We start from the raw sequence: 22,416 nt of genomic DNA on the forward strand, positions 1-22,416 counted from the left end.
CTGGGGAGTAAGTGTCAATGAATGAGCATGAGAGATGGACAGAGAGAAACAGATAGAGGGAAGCAGTGACTGGAAATGTAGTGTGGATATGGGAGAAAACAATTTAAGCTTGTGGGAAGAGAAGCTAGTTATAGCCACTGCACTCATAAGTATCTGGCATATGCAGTGTAAGGAGGTGGTAATCTCAAGTTGAAGGAAGAAGATACTGCCAATGATAAATTGGGCAATTTTATATATTTATATGTGCATTTTTGAAATCACAGGTCAAATTGGCTAATTTGGCAATGGTCTTGGCTACAAGATGCCTTCAGTTGTTGTGGAAATGCAATAGGTAAGCAGATTTCAGTCCCATGCTGCAGGCTCTATCTTACTGCAAAGAAGGGAGCACCACAGGTCATAGGCCTGCAACACTGTTCTTGGGATATTAGTGCTAAGGTTAGGAGTTATATGGCACCCAATGAGATGATGGAGCAGGCTCTGACCACAGAGGAAGACAATAAGCAAATTAATTATCTCCTCTAGGCATTGCATTGCATTGCTCAGTACTGATGCCTTCTCCACGTCCTTCTTTTGGTATTATCCTGGCTGGCATGCATGTTTAATGAATCAGCATTAATATTGATTTTTAAGGGATGTGGAACATCCTCTATACCTATGTGATATTATTTCACTAGAATTGTATGAAATCCTGATGATGTGCAGACTCTTTTGTTGTACTGTTTTGTACTGATAATTTTCAAAATGTTTTTATGAAAAAAGTAGTGGCGGGAATGACAGCAATATAAAGGAGAGAGTGACTAAGCAAGCGGATGACACCATTAGAAAAATAAATCAGAGAGTGCAGGTGTCAAAGGGGAAGGGGAGGAGGCAATTTGTGGAATTCACAAAGCACGAAGGGGTACTGCTTGGTGGATTTCCACCCATTAGGGAAAATGAAATCTCAGAAAACCATATCTGGGAAAGGAGGAGGAAAGGGAGGGAATAAGGGGTAAAAGATAGAGCAAGAATGAGTCTAACTAATCCTTTTCAACAAAATGTAATTCTTCAGATTGATCTCCAGATATGCTTAAAAGAGAAACTAGACTTAAAAGGCAATGTGTCTCAGAAAAAGCGGGTAATAAAAAATACAAAGGCAGAACAGATATAAGAGGCACATGAGTGAAAGAAAACTAAAAATCTAAACAATAAAACCTCGGGATTGATTGACTGGCAAATGTTATTTAATGCACATTTATATAGCACACTCCCACCATAGAATGGTTCTGCGATGTTTTCGGAACCTGGTTGCCCATTTCCATTCTGGGTTTCTAGTCGAATGGAGTCAGAGTGGTCTGTTGAACTTGTGTTTGGTTGTGTTTTGCATTACTAAGGCTGTGAGCATTCTTGGGTAATTCCCAGCAGGTTGGGTAGAATATTGTATTGTTTAGTGTTTGATAATGTTGGAGGTAAGCAACCAGATTCTCGTGGAACATAATGTGCATGAGTTCATGTGCAGAAATGACTTTTCCGTTTGTCTTTTCCTTCTGAGGTGTGCAGTTGTTTGTTACGTGTCTTTAGGCATCATTGCCATTGCGTGGAATTGAAGCTACTGTCAATGCAAATATGGAAGAAGTTGGTATACAGTAACTAAGTTATCACGCCTTTACAATCAAATACAAAGACCTTAAACTGTTTCTACCACTACGGACTACGGAAATGCCCTCTATGTAGGAACGTCGAACAAACTCTTGAAATGGCTGCAACGCATCCAGAACGCCTCGGCACGATTGATCCTCGACATCCCCCACCACAGCCACATCACACCCCACCTGAGGGTCCTACACTGGCTCCCCGTAAACAAGAGGATAACCTTCAATCTCCTCATCCACACACACACAAGGCCCTCCACAACGCCGGCCCAGCGTACCTCAACAAATGACTCCACTTCTACGCCCCTACCTGCAAGCTCCGCTCTGCCGACCTCGCCCTCGCCACAGTATGACACATCCGAAGAATAACCGCCGGCGGCAGATCCTTCTCCCACCTCGCCGCCAAGACCTGGAACACCCTCCCCACCAACCTACGGCAGACCCAAGACGTCCTTGCCTTCAGACGACTTCTCAAGACCAGGCTCTTTGATCAGTAGCAGCCCCCCCCCCCAGCGCCTTGAGACCCTCACGGGTATGTAGCGCGCTTAACAATTGTCCTGATTGATTGATTGATTACCACTATTCGATTTAATGCAAGCCCATTCAAGCCATATTATTTCAAACATGCTAAGTCTTTAATCATTTTAAACATGGCACAGTGTAAAGCGGTAATGATTGAGCATGTGTGCAGCAATACGAAAATCTGAAGAGGACCATAAGAAAATAAAGAAAGCAGAGAGCACGGTGCACTCTACAACACATTCAGCTTAGGCACCGAAGGCACATAATGCCACAACACAAAGAATAAAACAGAAAGCCAGAAGTTGTAAACAAAAGAGACAGTCAGAAATCAAGATAAAAGATTTTAACAGCAGATAATTAAAATGTAAAAAAGAAGCTGTAAGAGAGGTAGCTCATTAATAGCATACACAATGTTACAGAAAAGGTTGCATACCCAAATTCTTGGTTATCCCCAAGCAAGAAGATACGTTTGCATGTTCGTAGGATAGCTTGAGAACCAAGAAAAGTTGTATTTGCCACAAAAAAACATTTTCTTACACAAAAAAGTACCTTAGGAAAAAAGATTTCTTAAATTAATAACAGCTTACCTTAATTCCCATCTTTAAAGCATCAATTTCATCCCTCTGCTTGGATAATGTCTCATTCATACTGCAAAGATGATCACTCATCATACTTAACTGGTCTTCATAGCTTCGTTTGGTTGTTGTCAACTCATCCTAAACATTGAAAATGAATAAGGTATTCATGTTTGCCAAGCACGATATGTATCATAAGTGTTATACTGACATATCTCTTCAAAACCACAGATTGTTTCACTAAGGATTGTCTGCACTTAGATACCTTCAAAATAAACTATTTTATTTTAAATAATGAATAGTTACCAAATGCTACTTTTATCAACACATAAGCAGTGAAATACATGCTTTTTAAATTCAGATATAAATCTATTCCTCCTCTGGATAAATGAATTAGTACATTTGTAACACACACTACGAGCAATTGGTTTCTTACTTTCGGTAATGATCTTTCTGGTGGATACTCTTGTATACCTGCAGACTCCTCAACTCCTAAATCCCCTCCAGTGCCTCATTAGATTATTTAAGCATCAAATAGGTCACTCGCATTGGCAGGTGGTGCTCAACTTAGTGTCAATGCCAGGACCCACACTAGACACATCACCACCCCCTTTTCTGAATCGTTTTGTCCACCATAAGCGTGGAAGGGTATACTCAGACATGAGTCCCTTGCTCACTGCACCATCAGGATTCAAGCAAGCCGGGCCGAAGACGGCTGTAATGCCAGAAACCGGTCCCCGGAAGCTTGTTTCCTTTCCAGTAAAAGAATTGGCTTGGTAGTTTGGTCTGCCCTGTTCCCATGATGCACTGAGCCAGGGACAGACTAATTTGCATGTAGCCAGGTTCTGAGCTGGGATGGTGCAGTGAGCTAAAAAACGGTGATGGATCAAGCCCTGATCTGTTGATTGGGTAGGAGTATTCTGCTTAATTCAGAAACTCTGTCCATCACCACCCCCTTTTCTGAATCGTTTTGTCCACCATAAGCGTGGAAGGGTATACTCAGACATGAGTCCCTTGCTCACTGCACCATCAGGATTCAAGCAAGCCGGGCCGAAGACGGCTGTAATGCCAGAAACCGGTCCCCGGAAGCTTGTTTCCTTTCCAGTAAAAGAATTGGCTTGGTAGTTTGGTCTGCCCTGTTCCCATGATGCACTGGGCCAGGGACAGACTAATTTGCATGTAGCCAGGTTCTGAGCTGGGATGGTGCAGTGAGCTAAAAAACAGTGATGGATCAAGCCCTGATCTGTTGACTGGGTAGGAGTATTCTGCTTAATTCAGAAACTCTGTGCATCACCACCACCCCCTTTTCTGAATCATTAGATTCTTTAAGCATCAAATAGGTCACTCGCATTGACAGGTGGTGCTCAACTTAGTGTCAATGCCAGGGCCCACACTAGACACATCATCAGTGTACCACACTGTCTGAGGCCAGTCTGGTGCGATCAGATTCACCTGCACCCGATCCTGACGTATCTCCCTCAGAACCCCAGGAATTATGGGAATAGGTGGGAATGCATTGTGGAGCAGGAAGCCTCACGTCAGACAAAACTCGACCCCTAAGTTCAATGCAGTGGAAATTGAAAAACGCCAAACAGTCGGCAAAGCCCTTTCACGATGTGGAGGAGAGGTTCACCAAAGGGATTCCCAAATGAACGAAGACTGCTTAACCTACCTCCGTATGCAGCTGCTATTCATGGTTTGCGAATGCTTAAGCTAATGCTTCAGAAAAATCCAGATACAGTCTGGACTCTGGGGATATTCTACAGGTGAAGAATCTGTGGTTAGAAGTATCCAGCAGAACAATCAATTTGACTTCAATATCTACTTATGCATGGCTACCCAATTCTAAAAAGGAAGTCATTGTTTAAAAAGTTTACAGTATTTGCAATGAATACTCTCAATCTTTTGTAGATGAATGCAAAATAAAACTTCAGAAGCCCAGGCAGAGAGGGGGCTCGCTTAGCAAAGTTTAATCAGGAGTAAGGAAGCCTATCTACTACCCCTCTTTACTACCTTTTAAAAGTACAGTACCTCTGTAGGCCCTGTATGGTGCAGAACTACTGGCCTGTGATCAAGTGTCTCCTGGGGAAACCCCGAGAGCTGCTCTTTGAAACAGATATTAAATCTTCTGACCAATGTGATGATTCAGGTGATCCAATGTGTGCTTGGGTTCCTACCATGGTTTGATGTGGATGGGGGATGCCTAATTGGGTTAACATTACCTTTGGCTTCCTGGGAACAAATGAAAAGTTCTCTTATATGTTGGAATAGGATATTAAAGTCTGAAAGATCATGGACCAGCTCAGTTTTAAGGCAGATAAATTTAAATAAAAGTACAACATACTGACACTAATTGTTTAGAGCAGAGGGATGCTTTTCCCTCTATGCAAGCAATGAAAAATCAGCTTGATTTGTGAAGGAAGAGATTGATATTCCTTAGCAGTGAAACCTTCTATTGCTCAAATGTTAAGTTATATGTAAGATAATGAGGTTTATCCCAATGTAGACTGTTTGCCAGACTGACAATTAAGGTTGGTGGTACTCAGCTTTCAGCTAGGCATTATTCCCTTGTACTACATCCTAGCGTGGGGTCATTGATTATGCACTACAATAGCAACCAAATAAAGTAATAAAAAAGATGGAATTTATAAGGTTTTGAAAAGTAGCTGACGCACCGCACCCCATGACCATGTGTAAGGATACAGTATTTTTGCAGTTTTTGTGCAGCTGGATATAAGTACCTATTCATGGAAATACTCTCAGGGCTCACTTAACGTCTCAGCAATAACCCCAGACCCTCACACATAATGACTCATTCATGACCCCCCCACTCATAGTCACTCGTTCACTCACCATGCAACCACTCACACGACTCAAACAGGACCCTCAATCACATCCACTCACTCAGTGTCTCAACAAGCACTCACAGCAGCTCACCAAATAACCTCACTCAAGCATTCACTTACTTCAAAACATGCATTCACTTACAGTATACCCACTCACATTTGACTCTCACTCTAACTGAAGTATAGCCCTCACTCATGCACCCACTCATACCCACATCACCCAAGACCCTCACTCATGCAGCCATTGACTTTAACACACTCATGTAGTTACTCAAGGTCTCATCACGTACACACTCAAACCAGCTGATCCAAAGAGTCTCATAGATGCATTCAAACAAATGCCCCATAGCACGTGAAAAGCAGTATGAAAAAGGCTTTCAAAATAACTCCAGTGCACCCTCACTCATGAACTCAGTGCAAAAACACTCGTGCACCCACTTAGACCAGCTCACTCAAGGCTCTCACTCATGCACTTATTCACATCAACACAGCCATGCGTTCACTCAATGTCTAACTCATGGTCCATTAACACCGAATAACCCAGGACTCTCATTAGTGCACTCACTCGCATCAAACGCAAGAGGTGGGACAAGAGCTATGTGATGGTCAGAGTGGATCAAGACTGCTCCACGGATGTTCCTCATCCACATGCATTCCCACATATCTAGATTAGTGCACTTTGTTCCATATCTTAATTACTTTATTCATTTAATTTATACATGCACTACCCAGTCAAAGCCCTTCATTCCAGACTAGTGTCACTATAAGCGCTTACATTCTCACAGAGCTCCAAAGATGCACCTTATTCTCAAACAGCTCAATAATTGCACATCATTCTAAATCGGTAGTTCGATTAATTGCACATGGCATCACAAGAAATGAATGATCGAACAGACAATGATAGAACAGACAAATAGCTATTTGTTTACATTTTTAAACCCGAGCTGTCGATGTTTCGTGACCAACAAAATAGGTGAGAAGCAGACAAGGTTACTAAGGCAATTCGGCCCGTGTATAAGCTTATATCTGTTATTATGAACCTGCATTTCTCACCATTAATATCTCAATTGCTTGAAATCTACTCTTCACTAAAAGCTGCTGCTAACGTAAAAAATAGGAACATCTGAGCAGCACCGTGTACACGCTAATAACACCCCTGAAAGCAACACGTAAATAGTAGTGCCTAAAAGCCAGCCTTCAGGCTCTCTGGAATATATTCTTAAAATGTATGCCCTGGGTATGTCCTGAATGAAATGAGAAGATTTGGACAATTTCAAGAAGAAACTAGAGATGACTAGATTCGCACACAAATGCAAACGTGTTTGCGAACGCAGCAGCCAGACTGGTGTTGGTACTACCACGCAGGGCGTCGGCCTCAGCTGCTCTAAAGACCCTCCATTGGCTACTGGTTTGTAAGAGGATTCTGTTCAAACTCCTATTGATAACATTCCGAGCCTATCATCATCTAGGTCCCGGATATCTCTCAGCAAGATTTAAGCCTTACTCCACGACAAGAACACTAAGGTCAACCACGGCCAACCTGCTCAGTGTCCCAGCATTTAGGCTAGTCACCAGAGGTGGAAGGTCAGCGACTGTCCTGGGAGCCAAAGCTTGGAATAGCATGCCCAATGAGCTTAGGGCCACTAAACAAGAGGGGCAGTTCAGGAAACAGTTAAAAACGTGGATCTTTGGTCTATCAGTTGATTGCTGCCAAAAGCTTATTAAGGCTTATGTCACCCTCTTGATCTGTTGTTGATAGCGCCAGGAGACTCCGTTAGGAGTGACAGTTTGCGCTTTATAAATTCTCATTTCATTTCATTTAATTTTGCATAATTTAAATATAAGGACAATATTAAAAAGCCACCTGCAAGCAGCACTTACTTTGGTGATCCAGCTAAGACGTTTGGCACCTGCTGTTAAGTTATGTTGATTTGTACAGTGCACTAATCACCGAGAGGGTATGCAGGAGCTTGGGCTAGGTGTGTGGTTCCAAGGTGCTTAACCCCTTCCATGCTCATGACGAACCCCAGCCGTCATGCACTACGGTGCTCGTGTGCGGATGACGGCTGGGGTTCGTCACGGCCCGCCCCTGTTTGTGCTGTTTACAGCACACCAGGGGAATCGCGGCTGCATCGAAGGGGTTAAATGAAGTGCCAGGTCTTCAGCTTCTTGTGGAACTCAAGAAGTGAAGATGAGGCTCTGATGTGTTGAGGGAGGTCGTTCCATGTCTTGGGTGCGATGTAGGAGAATACGTGGCTTCCAGTTTTGTTTATGCAGCTACACAGAGTGTACACAAGTGAGAGTGAGGCAGAGTGTATGGCGAGTTGGAGAAAGTATATGTGGCTGTTGATGTATTCTGTAAAAAGAACAACTGATGGACAGAACGTTGAACAATGTCAAACATTCACCCAAATACGGAGATCTGGGCCAAAATCCATCATTTTTTTGGTCCCCATGCCCTTCCAGTTTGAATCCAGCCATACGCAAATCAGTCTTGACCCAGTTCCCCATGGGAACAGTCCAGCCAAAACTGCCAGGCCAGGTCCTCCCTGGACGGAAACAAGCATTCCGGGACCGGTTACTGGGTTTGACGCTTCATCAGCCAGGCTAGTTTGACTCAAGTGGCATGGAGCGCATGGGACCCAGGTCGGGGCATACCCGTCCCACTTGGGGTGACAATGCAAAAAGAACAATTGTTGGACAGAATGTTGAACTATGTCAAACATTCACCCCGGTACAGAGATCTGGACCTAAATCCAGGTAGTCTGGTCATGTGTTATGTAAAGCTTTGTAAGTGTGCTTGAGAAGTTTGAATTGGCTGTGCTTGTGAATGGGTAGAGTTGTTTGGAGCTTGCAGGTGACTCGTGCTTGCGTGACGGTCCTTCTGGTGTTCTGAGGCAACCATTTGAAGATCTTTTACAGCATGCGTAGGATGTGGAAGCAGGAGGTGCACAATGCGTTGACTTAAGCGTCATGTTGAGCTTGTTACCTAGGATGATCCCCAGATTTCTTGCGTGCTCTGTGGGTGTGGTTCCTAGCTCTGATTGCCACCAGGTGCAATCCCATGGGAAGGTCTTGTTGCCAAAGACCAGTATTTCTGTCTTGTCAGAGTTGAGCTTCAGGCAGTTGGTTCACATCCAGTCTGCAGTTGGTGAGGATGGTCCTGTTGGTGTTTGTCTTGTCTGTCAGAGGGAGGATGAAATGGGTGTCATTGGCCTAGCCGATATCATGATGTCTTGTGATCGGAAGATGTTGGCGAACAGTGTCAAGTATATGTTGAAAAGAGTGGGGCTCAGGGACGATCCCTGTGGGACACTGCATATCAGTTTCTTAATTTCTGATGTGAAGGGTGGCAGCATGACCATTTGGGTTCTTCTTGTGAGGAGGTAACAGATCTATTTGAGTGTGGATTCTTGTATGCCAATTTCGTGGAGTCTTCTGAAGAGGATGTGGTGTGAGACCATGTCAAAGGCCGCTGAGAGGCTGAGCAGGATGAGGACCGCTATTTCTCCTTGGTCCAGGATGTTTTCCAATGTTGGTGGCCTCAATAAGTGCTGTTTCTGTGCTGTGGTTCCTGCGGGATTACCTAGCTGCTTCCCCTCGGACCGCGAGGACCCGAGGGGAAGCAGCTAGGTAATCCCGCGCGGCGTTGCTGATTAGGAACATTGTTTCCACCGAGGCAACACCGCCCCTCTCAGAGACCATGATGTGCTATTGAGCACCTACAAATGTTCTCAAGTGAACAATACATACATCCGAAAGTCATCGCGTATGTATTTTGAACCATGCATATGTTTTTAAATTAAGCAGCGTGCATCATTGTAAATACCTTTTTTTCACTTATGAATCCTTAACCTTAATTTAGGTTTCTAGGAGTGGCATGTACAGGGCTGGTCCCTGTAAGGTCCTGACAAAACGCTAGGGGTAGCGTGAAACATGTTGACCATATACTGAACCTACCTACATAGTTGGTCGGCTTACAGTAATAATCCCATTTTTAATCATACCAGTCTAGGAGCAAAATAAAACATTGAGGCCCACTAGCACGGTATTTTTAATTCACACACTCACCCACTCCACCTCACTACACTTTGTTCACCACACATAGTCCTTCACAACTATAGTGCTCCTACGTAGTTCGCAAGTCGTAGCAAGCCCCTTTTCGTAGAGAACTGGGATGGCACCAATGATGAAGCATGTCACCGTGAGGAAACTCCGGTGAGTGAGGGGACTAAAAGAAAAAAAAAAATCTTTCTTTTTCGGCTATACTTAAATATTATTTTGAAGTCAGCCACCACACGAGACCGGTCTCCGAACCCAGATTCTGGGCTCATTTCTTCATATGACTTTTTAGGAGGACGACCTGTTCTTCAGTACCTCCTTTTCCCTCTGGTTATACATGGTGAGTCCAGGGTGTCCTGATGTCATTTCCTGTGCTGATGAGTGATGGGAAACATAGTCCTCTTACTTTGCTTCTTCTTTCAAAGACTGTTTTGGCGGGAAAGCCTGAAATGTCCCTTCCTGTCCAGGTGGATGATATGGAAATTCAGAGATGTCACTTTCTGTGCAGGTGGATGATGGGAGTTCCAGTGATGTCACCTCTTGTGCTGATGGGTTGTTGGAAATGAAGTCCTCTTACTTGGCTTCTTTTTATTAAAGACGTTTATGACAGGAAAACCAGTAATGTCACTTCCTGTGCTGAAGGGTGGTTGGAAATGTAGTCCTCTTGCTTGGCTTCTACTTTTAAAGATGGTTTTGGTGGGAAAACCAGTAATGCTACTTCCTGTCCAGATGGATGATGGGCAATTCAGTGATGCCACTTCCTGTGCAGGTAGATGATGAGAGATCCAGTGATGTCACTTACTGTGCTGATGGGTGACACTGATTGCCTGGCAACAATGCCATGCACCAGGAAGAAAAGTATACTTGAGAACCCAAGATGGCTGTATCTCTTCAGATGCTCAAGAGTCTGTGGCCCACTGGTAAACATAGTTCACTGCTGACCTGCTACTTCACTCTTTCGCTACTCCGCTCTGCGCCACTTCACTCTACACCACTCTACTATAAAACACTGCACTCTACATCACTGCACTCTATACCAATGCATTTTACTCAAAACCAATGTACTCTACGCCAATCTACTCTGCACCACTGTACTCTACCCACTCTACTCCACTCCAACATTTCTTGCATAGGCGAGTCCTATTGGTTTTGCCAGTGCTTGTTTTGCATAGTGTCCAATGGGCTAATTGAAAGTTGTAATGATAGCTTCATGGCGGTACATGGATGACACTTGAAGCCTTGTAATGGCTGTACAGAGCCCTTTCGTGTGTTCATCATGACTTTTTATGTTCATTGCTTGTACTTACAAAACAATCAGCTACAGAGGTCTCTAGCTGGACCAAATAATGTGTTTTTTTTAAAGTGAATTGAAAGGTAATAGTATTCACACTGAGAAAAAGAGACGTGCCATAATCTTGAGTGAGTCAGGGAAATTGCAGACAACCCAGGACTCATCACCACTTGAGGTTACAACGTAGGCCTTGATGTTTGCTTATGACGTTCAGTAATTTACTTGCCAATGCTTACAACAAAAATCGGATGAATTAAAATCTGAGTTTAATACCACTTTAAAAGCCTAGATCATGCATTGCCGCTCTGTAAACGATGGGTGTGATCTGTTCCACATTAACAGCATATTTATCAGGCTGGATACTTTAGCTGTGGGGCGACAGAATTAATGCAGGTGGGCAACATCCACAGTGCCAACTGAACATTAAATACACAGCTTTACATTATTGTATCTCAGCATCCTCTCTCCAGATGTTGAAGAAAATAAGAAATATGAAGCGTTTCATTGCTTGGCGAACCACCAACTCATTCCCATCGTCCTTCCATATAGCATAGGACCATGGGACCAGCCAGAAAACAAAATGGCCGTCCTGTCACTCCGATAACTGCTGCATGAAATGGATATGGTCCTAAAACAGTGTAAACAACCCAGTCATATTTCCACCGCAATGAGGATTACAACGTAATATAGGCAGTGCTTTAAATGGGCCGGTACTCACTGGTACTGAGTACTGGCACCTTTTAATTTTCTCCCTTTGAGTACCGGAACTTTTCCTTTGCCAAGGAGAGTACTGGTACTCTTAGGGGAAAGACAGACAGTCAGGCAGGGCAGGCATGATGGCACGGGAGACAGGTGAGCTGCACAGAAAGTGCTCTGCTCAAATGCTGCCGAAAAAGAGAAGGCAGAATGGGTGGAGGGGCCAGTGTACACCTCTGAATGGAGCCGCTTCTGAGGAATCCCGCAGCGGCTCATTAGCATCACTTAAGGGCTGTTTGGGGTTTTCGATTCCCTGCGGCCATCTGTGAATGAAAGTGCAGGTTCCAATCAGACCCTGTCCAGTGGGTCATGCTGTAGGTGCATGAGACGCTGGGTCTACCCCCTACCATGTTTTAGGGAAAATTAAATCTATTTAATTCACAGCGTGATACCCGAGATTAGACCGCACCTCGCAACTGCAGTCTGCTGGCAGCCGAAGCGGAGGGAGGGGTTGGGAAGGGTGGGGGCAGTGTATCACCCACCGGCTGATTATCATTCAGCTGGGCATACGAATGTAGGGCAGGTAGTCCATCAGCTTGCCCACTACTGGCTCTACCCGTCCCAGAACTACCTGTGTCCATTTGGCAAGTTTTATGAAGTCATCCGAATTGAAGTATTAATCTAGTTAAGTGACATGCCCGCTCCACTTATTCCATTGACTTTTCAAGTGGCGGAGTGCACCAAAGCAAGCGATCCACTACACATTTCTCTAACAGAACTTTGGGATGGAGTTATTTAGACAGACTTTAGTTTCAGAGGAAAAACTGATTTTACAGTTATGAGGTTAATCTGCAACATCACCTCATGTTTGTGTGCCTTTCACGGTGTGCATGAATAGTACCTTATCTGACTTTTGAGGGATTATTGTGGACAAGGGGTATCCACCATAGGTCCAGAAGGGCAGTTCGAGTCCCTGTTTTCTGGCTATTAACATGAGGTAATATGTGAAAGCTAATGATCTTAATCAAATATTGTGTGAGTGGTTGTGAATGTGTGTGTGTTTTTTATGTGATAGGTGAGTATTTGTACAGAAATGTGTTTAGTCTGGGTAGACGAGCTCACAACCTCCTAATGGAGTCCAGCCATGTGTGTGTGAACCAGAGGCAGCATTAGTCCATACTACTTGGTTTGCCAAACAGATGGTGAGAGGCAGAGGCCCCATGCATAGGAGCGTAGGCAGATTGAAAATGTTCCTTTTCCTTTGGGTTGGTTCTTTGAATTCTGTTTTGATGCTTACTGTGTGAAAAGTGGGGGAGGCAACAGACAGGAAAAGTATGTAAAGATATACAGTGCAAGGTGTACCCTAAAGAATGGAGGCCAACAGGAATAGGCCTATCGTTATTAATGTTTCTTAGTGAAATTGCCTAAAATAGCTGTTGTTGTGCGCTATGAGAAAATGAATGACTTTTATGTTTCATATGTCAATAGGCTCACAGACAATCTGCACTGGTATCAAATTACCAAAATAATAAATGTGTCGGTTTGCACATGGGAGGACAAAAACAAATACTCTACATTTAGCAAAAAAATGTCTATATTATCAAGCACAATTGGCACCAAGAAAATGTGGCTCTCATTAAATGACTGCATACAAGCCCCGCCCACAATTGCCCCGCCACCATTTGCTGCCTAAATTGATGAGTACCTGCACTTATTATTCTCATTTAAAGCACTGAATATAGGTCTGAGGTGTGTAAAATGGCACAGTAAGAGGGAAGTCGCAACGGTATAGTATGCACACATCATGCCTACAGATGATGCTAGTAAGGAAGCAGTATTAGCAGTTTTTTTTATTATTATTCACAAGGGTTAAGAACAGCTGAAAAGGTCCATCACTGGACCCTGCTCGCGCCAGTTACCCGAGGGAAAGCACAAAAGAAGCCCATTCTCGAGTGACCATTATCCCCGTTTAACCAGCCATTGTCTTTGGACGTGGGAAGCTGCCTGCCGCGTTTTCATTCCGATGGAGGCGTAGGCCTGTAGGCACCTAGAAGTTGCTGACAGCGCTGGGCTTTCTGAGAGGACTCGACAGTGCAATATGTGTATGCTCGGAATATTTCACATTTGTATAGATGCCCTTTCATTGTTCCAGAGTCTGGAAAATGCAGAGGTCTTCTTTTCTTAGTATGAAAAACGCTTCATTTAAAAAAAAAAAAAAAAATCGTCCCCGTTAGATGTTTGACAGTTTATTAAAATGAGATCAAATATTTTGTTTTCTATGATAGAATATCTACGTTGCTAACCCAGTATCACGAACTTTATACGTTGTTCACTCTGCTGGTCAGCGAAAGTGCACAGTTGAACCCACCGAAACTGCATTTCAGCCACAAATATATCTTCGAAAACTGCGCTGTTCCTGCAGTCACAGTCCTGTGGGTTGAACTCTCAATTCATGAACCCAGAGACAACCCGGGACAGATTTTAAACAATTCCGCGCAATCTAAAGGGCAAATGTTTTATACACGAGCACAAGTATACACTGACAAATGCAACAATACCGTGCAATAGAAATAGCGGGAAACGCATTCATTGAATCCTTGATTGCATGCTGCACTGTCAGGACGTAGAGAAGACAGACAAAGCCTGGGGTTGTGTACAGGTTGGAACTCGAACAGAAAATAGGCCAGGGTCCCAAAACTGAACTGGACCACTGCACGAAGATAGCTAAAAAGAAGTGGCACACATTTGAAAACTAGGGCATTTTTGAAGCCACAACAATACGCTGTGTAGGTGTTTTAGAATGTATGAGATACTTTACTTTTGTGCTTGTTGCAGGCAATGTTTGCGGTATTATCAGGGATCAGGGAAATTGTTGGACATGGACCTTCGTAGGGGATTTCCCTAAAACTTTTTGATTTTTCTCTTCATGGTTTTTGCTGAACGCCTTTTTGTGGCCTTACGACTCTGGGCGCTTTCTCACTCTAATGCAATTTGAAAGCGCGCATGCCCTTCCTATCCATGCTCCGAAGTGGTGCTTACTTGATTGGTTTAGATGTTGTACCTGCCCTGTAAAAAGATACACCACATACCCAGGGCAGGTGTTGCACTGGCTAATGGTGAGATACGGCACTGATTGTGCCACCCACCAGAATAGCCTTTCAAACATGTAACCAACCTGTCATTGCAGGCAGCGGAGTGCACAGTTGCGCCAATGCTCTGGTTGGCATTTGTAACTCAGTAGCCAACCCTGAGTGGGTCTTCCACTACCACTAGAGTACCCCCTACGGTATGCCCTGATGGATGGAGCAAGTGGTAGATGAAGGGCAGGGCAGGTACATATGGGTGTTCCCTGCCAAGGCAGTGAAGAACCCCATGTGGGTTTTCCCTCCCTAGGAGTTCGGCTCCTCCCATGGGACAAGGCCGGGGTTTGCAGATTCTCTTTTAGAGACCTTTGCGCTCTGGGCACTTTCCCACTGTAAATGCAATGTGAAAGAGCATGCGCCCTACCTACACACGTTAGGAAGTTGTACTTGCATGATGTTTTTGAACATGTCTCAAGCCTGCCATTGCAGACCTGTGTGTGCACTTGCACATATGATGGTTTGAAAACAAGTCTCAAGCTTGCCATTGCAGGCCTGTGTTGGCTCACTTGCACCAATGGTGTTTTTAAACATGTTAAGTCTGCCTTTGCAGGCCTGTGTGTGCGCAATTGCACTTATGCTCAGGTTGGCCTTTCTAAACCAATGGCAAATCCTAAGGGGACTTTTCACTACCACTAGGACACCCCTGGGGTAAGTCTTAAGGGATGAAGCAAGTGGTAGGTGAAACGCAGGGTAGGTACACTTGTGCTCCCTGCCCAGGTAGTGAAGAATACCCATGTGTGTTTTTAATACCTATGAAGTTTGCTCTTCCCATAGGTTAACATGGGGAAATGGTTGGAACAACTTCAAGCTGCAATAGTGTCTAACGGTGGAGCAGTCTCGTAACGTTTGCTATAATTGGATTCACAATAACAAAGCCTCTCCTGTGGTAAAGAGGGATTTGTCATTAATAGCTTAGAAATGCCACTTCTAGAAAGTAGGCAATTGGTTCCTCTAACACTCTTAGTGTGCCTTTTAGTTTGACTTCAGTCCGCACTGAAGGTTGATGTAGAACATAAGTGCATTCCCCAGAGACTGCTATAAATATTGTGCATGCAACTGGAACAACAGACCTCTGCCATTTGAGGCCCTGGCTAGATGGATTGGAGGGAGAGGTTTTGACACTTGGCCCCTGAGAAGCCAGATCATGGTCCCACTAAAGATTAAGATCTGCATTCCAAAGCCACATGGCAGACAGGATTGAAATGTAGGGAAGATATTGGTGGTTCAAAGGGAAACCCTCTGAACCACCCCAACCTCAAATGCACATTACAGGATACCTACTGGTGCCATACTTCAGTAGGACAGAAATTCACTTGTGGAAACGTGGGACCGGAGATCCTGAAACTTCGTGGTGCACACTACCCAAAGAAACTGTTGTGTGCACAAAGAGGAATACTGCCATTGGAAGGGACCGTGCACCCTTCCTGAATTGTGGCTGGCCTGACTACCTGCTGATGTGGCACCCAGAAGAGTGCTCTCCAAGGGGTTGTTGGCTTCCTCCTGCTCTCTTGTGGAGGTCTCAGGGACATCACAGATCTTCTGCTAGGGATCCACACCGTCTACTTGTTACACCTGGAGTGCAATGCCTGCTCAAGGGCCCACATCTTTTTCTGGATCCCAACTGTTAGTGCTGCGTGAACGTGAAACTAAGAATTGTGCCTGGAGACCAGATTGCCTGGTGCAGATCCTCCAAAGTACTGCCCGCATCTAAGGAGAGTGGCCCTGCATCGTGGGGCCTCAACGCCCATAAGCATCTTGTTGGTGGTGAGCAGATTCACCAGTTGCGGGACCCTGCTTGGCTCTCTTTGTCGATCGTGCCCCATCTCTCTTGTGTGACACGCTGACTGCATGCTCATTGCACGCAGTGTCCGATTCACAGATTGTGACCCTCAGAGATGGGGGCGTACCCGTAGTAGTGCCTCATTCTACCTCATGGGTCACTGCTGAACCTGCACCTGTGTGTGTGTGACTGGAACTGTCTGGTGCACGATGTATCAACGTGGACCAGACATTGTGCTTAATTTCCAGGGAGGTATGGAATTTGCAACTCTTGGTTGTGTGTGTGACCGGAATGGTCTGGTGCGACCCATATCAACACTCACCAGACGTTGTGACTCATTCCTAGGGAGGTGCAGCAGAGTGTATTCGTGTTCTGTGGTGCCTAGGTGCTACTTCGATCGCTGTGTGTTAGACAGGGTGACTCTTTCTTCCGAGAGGCCACCTCGCTTCCTTCTCATTCATCAGTCAATCCTTTTGTGCCAACAGTGACCAACTGCCCTCTCCTCATCAGGCCAGATGATTTTTTGTTGCTAGGTATTACTGACCAGATCGGGTCAGGGTGGTGCGAGTGATTGACTGGACTAAGGAATGCTTCCAAGAGTGATTGGAAGCAGGTCAAGAGACTGCGTCCCCTCCCCCATGCTTTGCAGAACTGGGTGGGTGTCGGAAAGCACAGTGTGGAACCCCTTGATTGAATTACTATATCCCTCAGCCCGCATCTGTTCTGCATACCGTGGGTGAACTTCCTGAGGAGTGCCCAAACCCCCATTTGTCGATTGCCGCTGAATTAGCATTGCTACCTACCCCATCATCTTCCCTGGGGTCCTGATTAAGTGGGACTTCGGCCACGGTCAGCCTAGTATCGGGGGAAGGTTTTCTTGATCTCAAGACGTGGATGTAGGGTACTCAGGGTTAGCTGAATGGTAAAGGAGGGCTTGGGTCCCAGGGTCTGCAGGCGCATTATCAACTGACCTACTGCATATCAGTGCACCGCAATGAGTTGCTGTGTGTGCATGTGTGTGTGCTTCATACGGGCCAGCCTGATATCTGTGGCACCTACTTATCGGTGCTGTGTTAGAATGTATGTGAGTTACTGTCTGTTATTATTTCCACTGCACAGTGGTGTTGCTTTACATGTTGATTCCTTGCCAAAAGAATACTATGTTTGACATTGGTTGTACCCTTGTGGCCTTGACCCACAGTGCTGGGTAAAAGTGTTGAAATTATCTGTGTGTACACATATCGGATATTGTTGTGATCTGGGGTGCACCCTATTACTGTATAGTATTAAATTATAATAATTGCTGGGGTGGGACTCGTTCTGACGTTCTGCATTGCATAAGGGTGCGGCGGGGGGGATGTATGATCTTTTCCAAGTGTACGTATTACTGATGTCATTTTAACACGGTTGGGCCTAGTACTGCTAGTGATATTTCCAAAGGTGATTTATGCCCAGAAATATAGGATGTTCATCGTTGTGTTAATTACTGTTTGTTGAATACAAACTTTATTTACAATCATCATGTGTAAAGTCTCTTTTGTGGTGCTAATTGTATTTATTAAGTGAGAGTGCGGTCACAATGCTTTACACATTGCCTCAGTGATACTCCGGACTGCTCAGTGCCAAGTTACCAGTGATGTGTGCAGATTATTCAGTTAGTGTAATCACCCACCCCTGATGGGAGTAGTAGGTTCTACCTGGCTAGCACCGTGCCTCATCCAACCAGAATGTGTTAGTTCCAACAGAAATCAACAGTAAAAACGGGCCCTTCAGAACATAAAACAAGCTCACAAACAGCCAAACACTGGCCAACACATGGACCTGTAAGACCAGCCTTTTGGGCAATGCCAGACTTCCCTATAGGTCAATCCAACTCTATGCTCAAAAACAAGAACAAATTTCATTCAGCCTTGCCTTCTATTGAAACCCTTCAAGGGTTCCATAACTAGACAACAGATAGTATTCCCTTGTCTCCTCAGTTCTTTTTCCTCATGTAATCTACATATTTTTGTGCCACGGATTGGAGACCTAGAGTGGTTTTTTTTGGTCTGGAGGGGCATACCCTGTGCATGTGGTTCCTTGTGCATCAACACCACCCACCCCATTTCCTCCAACAACATAGACTAGTACGTCAGAAACTTCAACAACTGGATCACCAATTGCGTAGACAGAGATGTTTCTGCCAGAAGGTCCACCAAACAGGATAGATGATACATTGAAGACCTCAGAACCGCGAAACGACTATGTAAACAACAGGAAAGGAGATAGCGCACCAGCAAGGACACGGCGTCAAGACTGCCTTCATGACAGCCTCAACCGTTACCACAGACAGTTGAGAAAAATCGAAGAAAATGGGCTTGGCCGCACGCATCGAATCAATTAAACTCCATTTGTATAGTGCACAGCTGCTTCAGTCGGAGAACTGATTACCAATGAATTCAGTGCAGATGAGATAAGAGAGGGCTAGCTATTGTGGAAAAAAAAGGTTTTTGAGTTCTTTCTTGAAAGTCGAGATAGAGGCAGATCTAGACAGGTTCACTAGGAGTGCACTTCACTGTGAATGATCTCCCTCCTTGTCTTGCCATGGCGAATTTAGGGACTGGCAGCATTAGGGGGTTGTTTTATCTGAGCAATCTACAGTGCCTATATGTACGCAGATTATTCCGCAGATAGGTAGCACCCTGATCGGGAAAAGCTCTGAATGCTAGTGTTAGAGCTTTAAATTTGATCCGAAGTTCAAGTCCACCAGAGTAACACTACGGTGCTCTGCCTGTGAGCATTTCAGATCATCAATATGCACATTAAAATCCCTAAGAACACTGAAGTTTGCATACTGCAGGGAAAGTTGGGCAATAGTATCAAATAGTTGGGGGAAAACAAGTCTTTGAGCTATACGGGGGTCTATACAACAGAATACCTGAGAACGAAAAAGAAGGAGCTAATTTAAAACTGAAAATAAGACCCTCAGTACACTCTTTATTTGCTCAAAAGGGATAGAAGAACACTCAAAAGTAACCCTGAACTGATCCTATGCCTTGGTCCACGTGAAGTCATTGCGTTAGAATGCCAAGCATCCTTAATCAAGATGGGTGATCCATGAAATGGATCACATGGTGATCATTCCGGTATTTGGAAATCCATTAATCAATATTATTCAGCAACTCTTAAAAAAAAACAAAAAAAAACTTGGCTGTGCATTCTTAGACATGTACTGTTTGGTGCAATAGATATAGTGTTATCTAACCATCCATTTTTCTATAGATTGTGAGATTTCTACAGCAAGGCATTTTGATAAAGTAGGGGTTTTGCTTTCAGGAATTCTACAGTTAAAATAGCAAATGCACAGCAATATATATAACCACCTCCATTTTGTTGCAAAGCCCAGGAAACATACCATTAAATGGAAATAACGGTTCAGAATTTTTTTGAATTACATGGTTGTTATTAATGCTAGGAAATGTGATGCTTCAAGGAAACATCACTTATTTTATCATTGAGGTCTTGGGGATCAGAAAGTGTATGACCATTTGCCAAAAGTTGATGCACCACAAGGCCATTTTGGAGTATGGGATGCCAAGTATGCTGGAGAAGCATAATTTTGTCAAGCGCAATCAGAACTGTGCGGAAAGTGTGGAAGAATAGATCACTGAGTTGAGGATTCGTGCAGCCACTTGTAAATATGAAAGCTGAGTGGACATATATATTACAGATCAATTTGTTATCAATTGCTTTTTGAAGAAAATCTCAGAAAGACTATGAATTTGTAGAAATTCTGCTTTGATTGTCGTAATCAGTATTGCAAAAGACACGGAGCGATCTATGCTTTCATTCAAAGCTCGCGCTTCAGAAAATGGAACTTAAAGATTCAATGCCTGTGTGCGCTGTGACCACTAAAGATAAAAAGTTCAAAGGCAATGTTAGGAGAAACACTAGAACCTACTATGGGTGTGGGTCGAATGGACATGCAGGTGATAAATCAAAATGCCTGGCAAGATGAAATACGTGTAAGGAAACGGGACATTATCAAGCAATGTGAACATATTCAAGATTTAATGTGAAAACAAGCTATGTGAATGTAACTGAACAGAACAGATTCAACTATCTGGTGTTAATGATAGACTCTGTGGGAGAGTCCCTAATATCAAAATGTGCAAAAGGTACAATTTGTTTGCTTTTATGGGCGATGCCAGCATTGAGGTAATGACCGATTTAGGATTACTCATTACATTTTTAACAGATTTGTTTGGGTAAAAAATCTGGAATTGTCAAGTTTGGACATCAATCCAAAAGCTTACATCATGGGTGCTGGTGAAGTCTACAGATCATAGAAGCTAAATGGAAATGTGTTTTGTGTACTACTATATTCCACAACAGCTCTTGGTTAGTTGTGTGTACTGGCTGATCCATAGCTAGTATGGTAAAAGGAGAGCTACTTGTGTGTGTGTGTGTGTGGGGGGGGGGGGATGTGGGGGGAGGGAAAGAAACTTCTGATCAGTATGTTTAACTGAAGTTCTGCACCTTTAGAATATCCCGTGGCAGACTGGATTCGAATATTTTTCCTAGCAGTGTTCTCATGCACAAGTACTTGGTATTATGCAGATTTGTGGTGACTTTGTACTGCCCCAAAGCGATGGAGTGAAGCAGCATATAAGCTCCACCCCTGCGCAATGATGCCAGTTTTCTTCTTTCCGTGTCTTCAGACGTACCTGCAGTCCTAACTTAGTATATCTTCTGATAGTTTTGAAGTTCGTGGAACAGTATGTTACAAAATAATTTCTCCACCGACAATGGCAGCCATCAAGCCAGCCGAGACTGCAATACGCATATGTCGGCTACAGACCCATATGAGGCATGTCTTTGGTGCCTGGGCTCCGGTCACAATTCCAAGTTGTGTGCAAGTGTACACTCAGGCACCTGAAGACGATCCGAAACCGGGAAGAGAATCGCCTAACACAAGAGGAGGTTGAAGCATATGTCCCACTCCTGCTTCAAGTTGCGGCTTGGTCTTGATCATGAGGCCATTACAATGAGAGGTTTACTTTCCACTAGAAGGCTTCTGGTAAGTCAAAATCAAAGTCTAAGCACAAGCATAAAAAGACGAAGCAGGACTCTACCCCAATACCGCCACATAAAATGCCTAGAGACGACACAAGTGCGTAAAAAAAAACTTTGAACCCCTTTGATATTCCCAGTATCTGCTCTCATTCCACAATTAGCCCTGAGGCACCCAGAGTTTTTCTTCAAGGAGACCATGCAGCAAAATGTATGTGCGAATCCAGCTCCCTATGGCACGCCTTTGGGCCCTGAAGAGCTGAAGGGGACTCCAGTCGGAATAAGCCAGCATCTGCCCTCGCTGCCTTCTACCCCCTCAAGACATGATACTGCTCACCTTACCAACTTCAGTACAGACTTCAACACCATCAAGTCCAGGCATGCACCTTCCACACCTGTGCCATTAAAAGCCCTGGTGCCAAAAGCCGCCTGATTTAGATAGGTCATGGTACAAAAGTGCAACTGTTTTTCATGCAGCTAGACTTTATTCCAAGATTTATGCTTGGAGATCACTATCAGCAGCGACCTCATTCTCCTTTTGGCCCTGATTCGGACCCATACAGGAGACAGAAATTGCCCCACAGGACACTGATGATGTTGAAAGAGAAAGATTTTCTCTTCAGCTTACTCTGATGATGTACTGTGTCTAGATCTGCAAATGCCAGGCCCCTGGCTGCTACAATCGTGTTTATATGGGGCCCGCTCACCCAGTTCCATGGCAGTACAAAGCCCTCACAGAATGGCACAACACCATCTACTGGCATGCAGGAGCACTGATCAAAAAAATCTCCTGCTCTGGTCTGACGTTGGGGGATATTCTC

General features: G+C 44.3%; 1 protein-coding gene across 1 annotated transcript in view; it reads right to left on the bottom strand.

The window, feature by feature from the left end:
• Positions 1-22,416, bottom strand: part of PPP1R21 (protein phosphatase 1 regulatory subunit 21) — a 383,731-nt gene that overhangs the window by 45,872 nt on the left and 315,443 nt on the right. Inside the window, exon 21 of the mRNA XM_086927763.1 lies at positions 2,738-2,866. Coding sequence (XP_086783889.1) covers positions 2,738-2,866 — 129 coding nt within the window. The remainder of the gene's footprint in view (positions 1-2,737; positions 2,867-22,416) is intronic.

This window comes from Lissotriton vulgaris, chromosome 6 (genome assembly GCF_964263255.1).
Source record: "Lissotriton vulgaris chromosome 6, aLisVul1.2, whole genome shotgun sequence".
Classification (NCBI taxonomy): Eukaryota; Metazoa; Chordata; class Amphibia; order Caudata; family Salamandridae; genus Lissotriton; species Lissotriton vulgaris.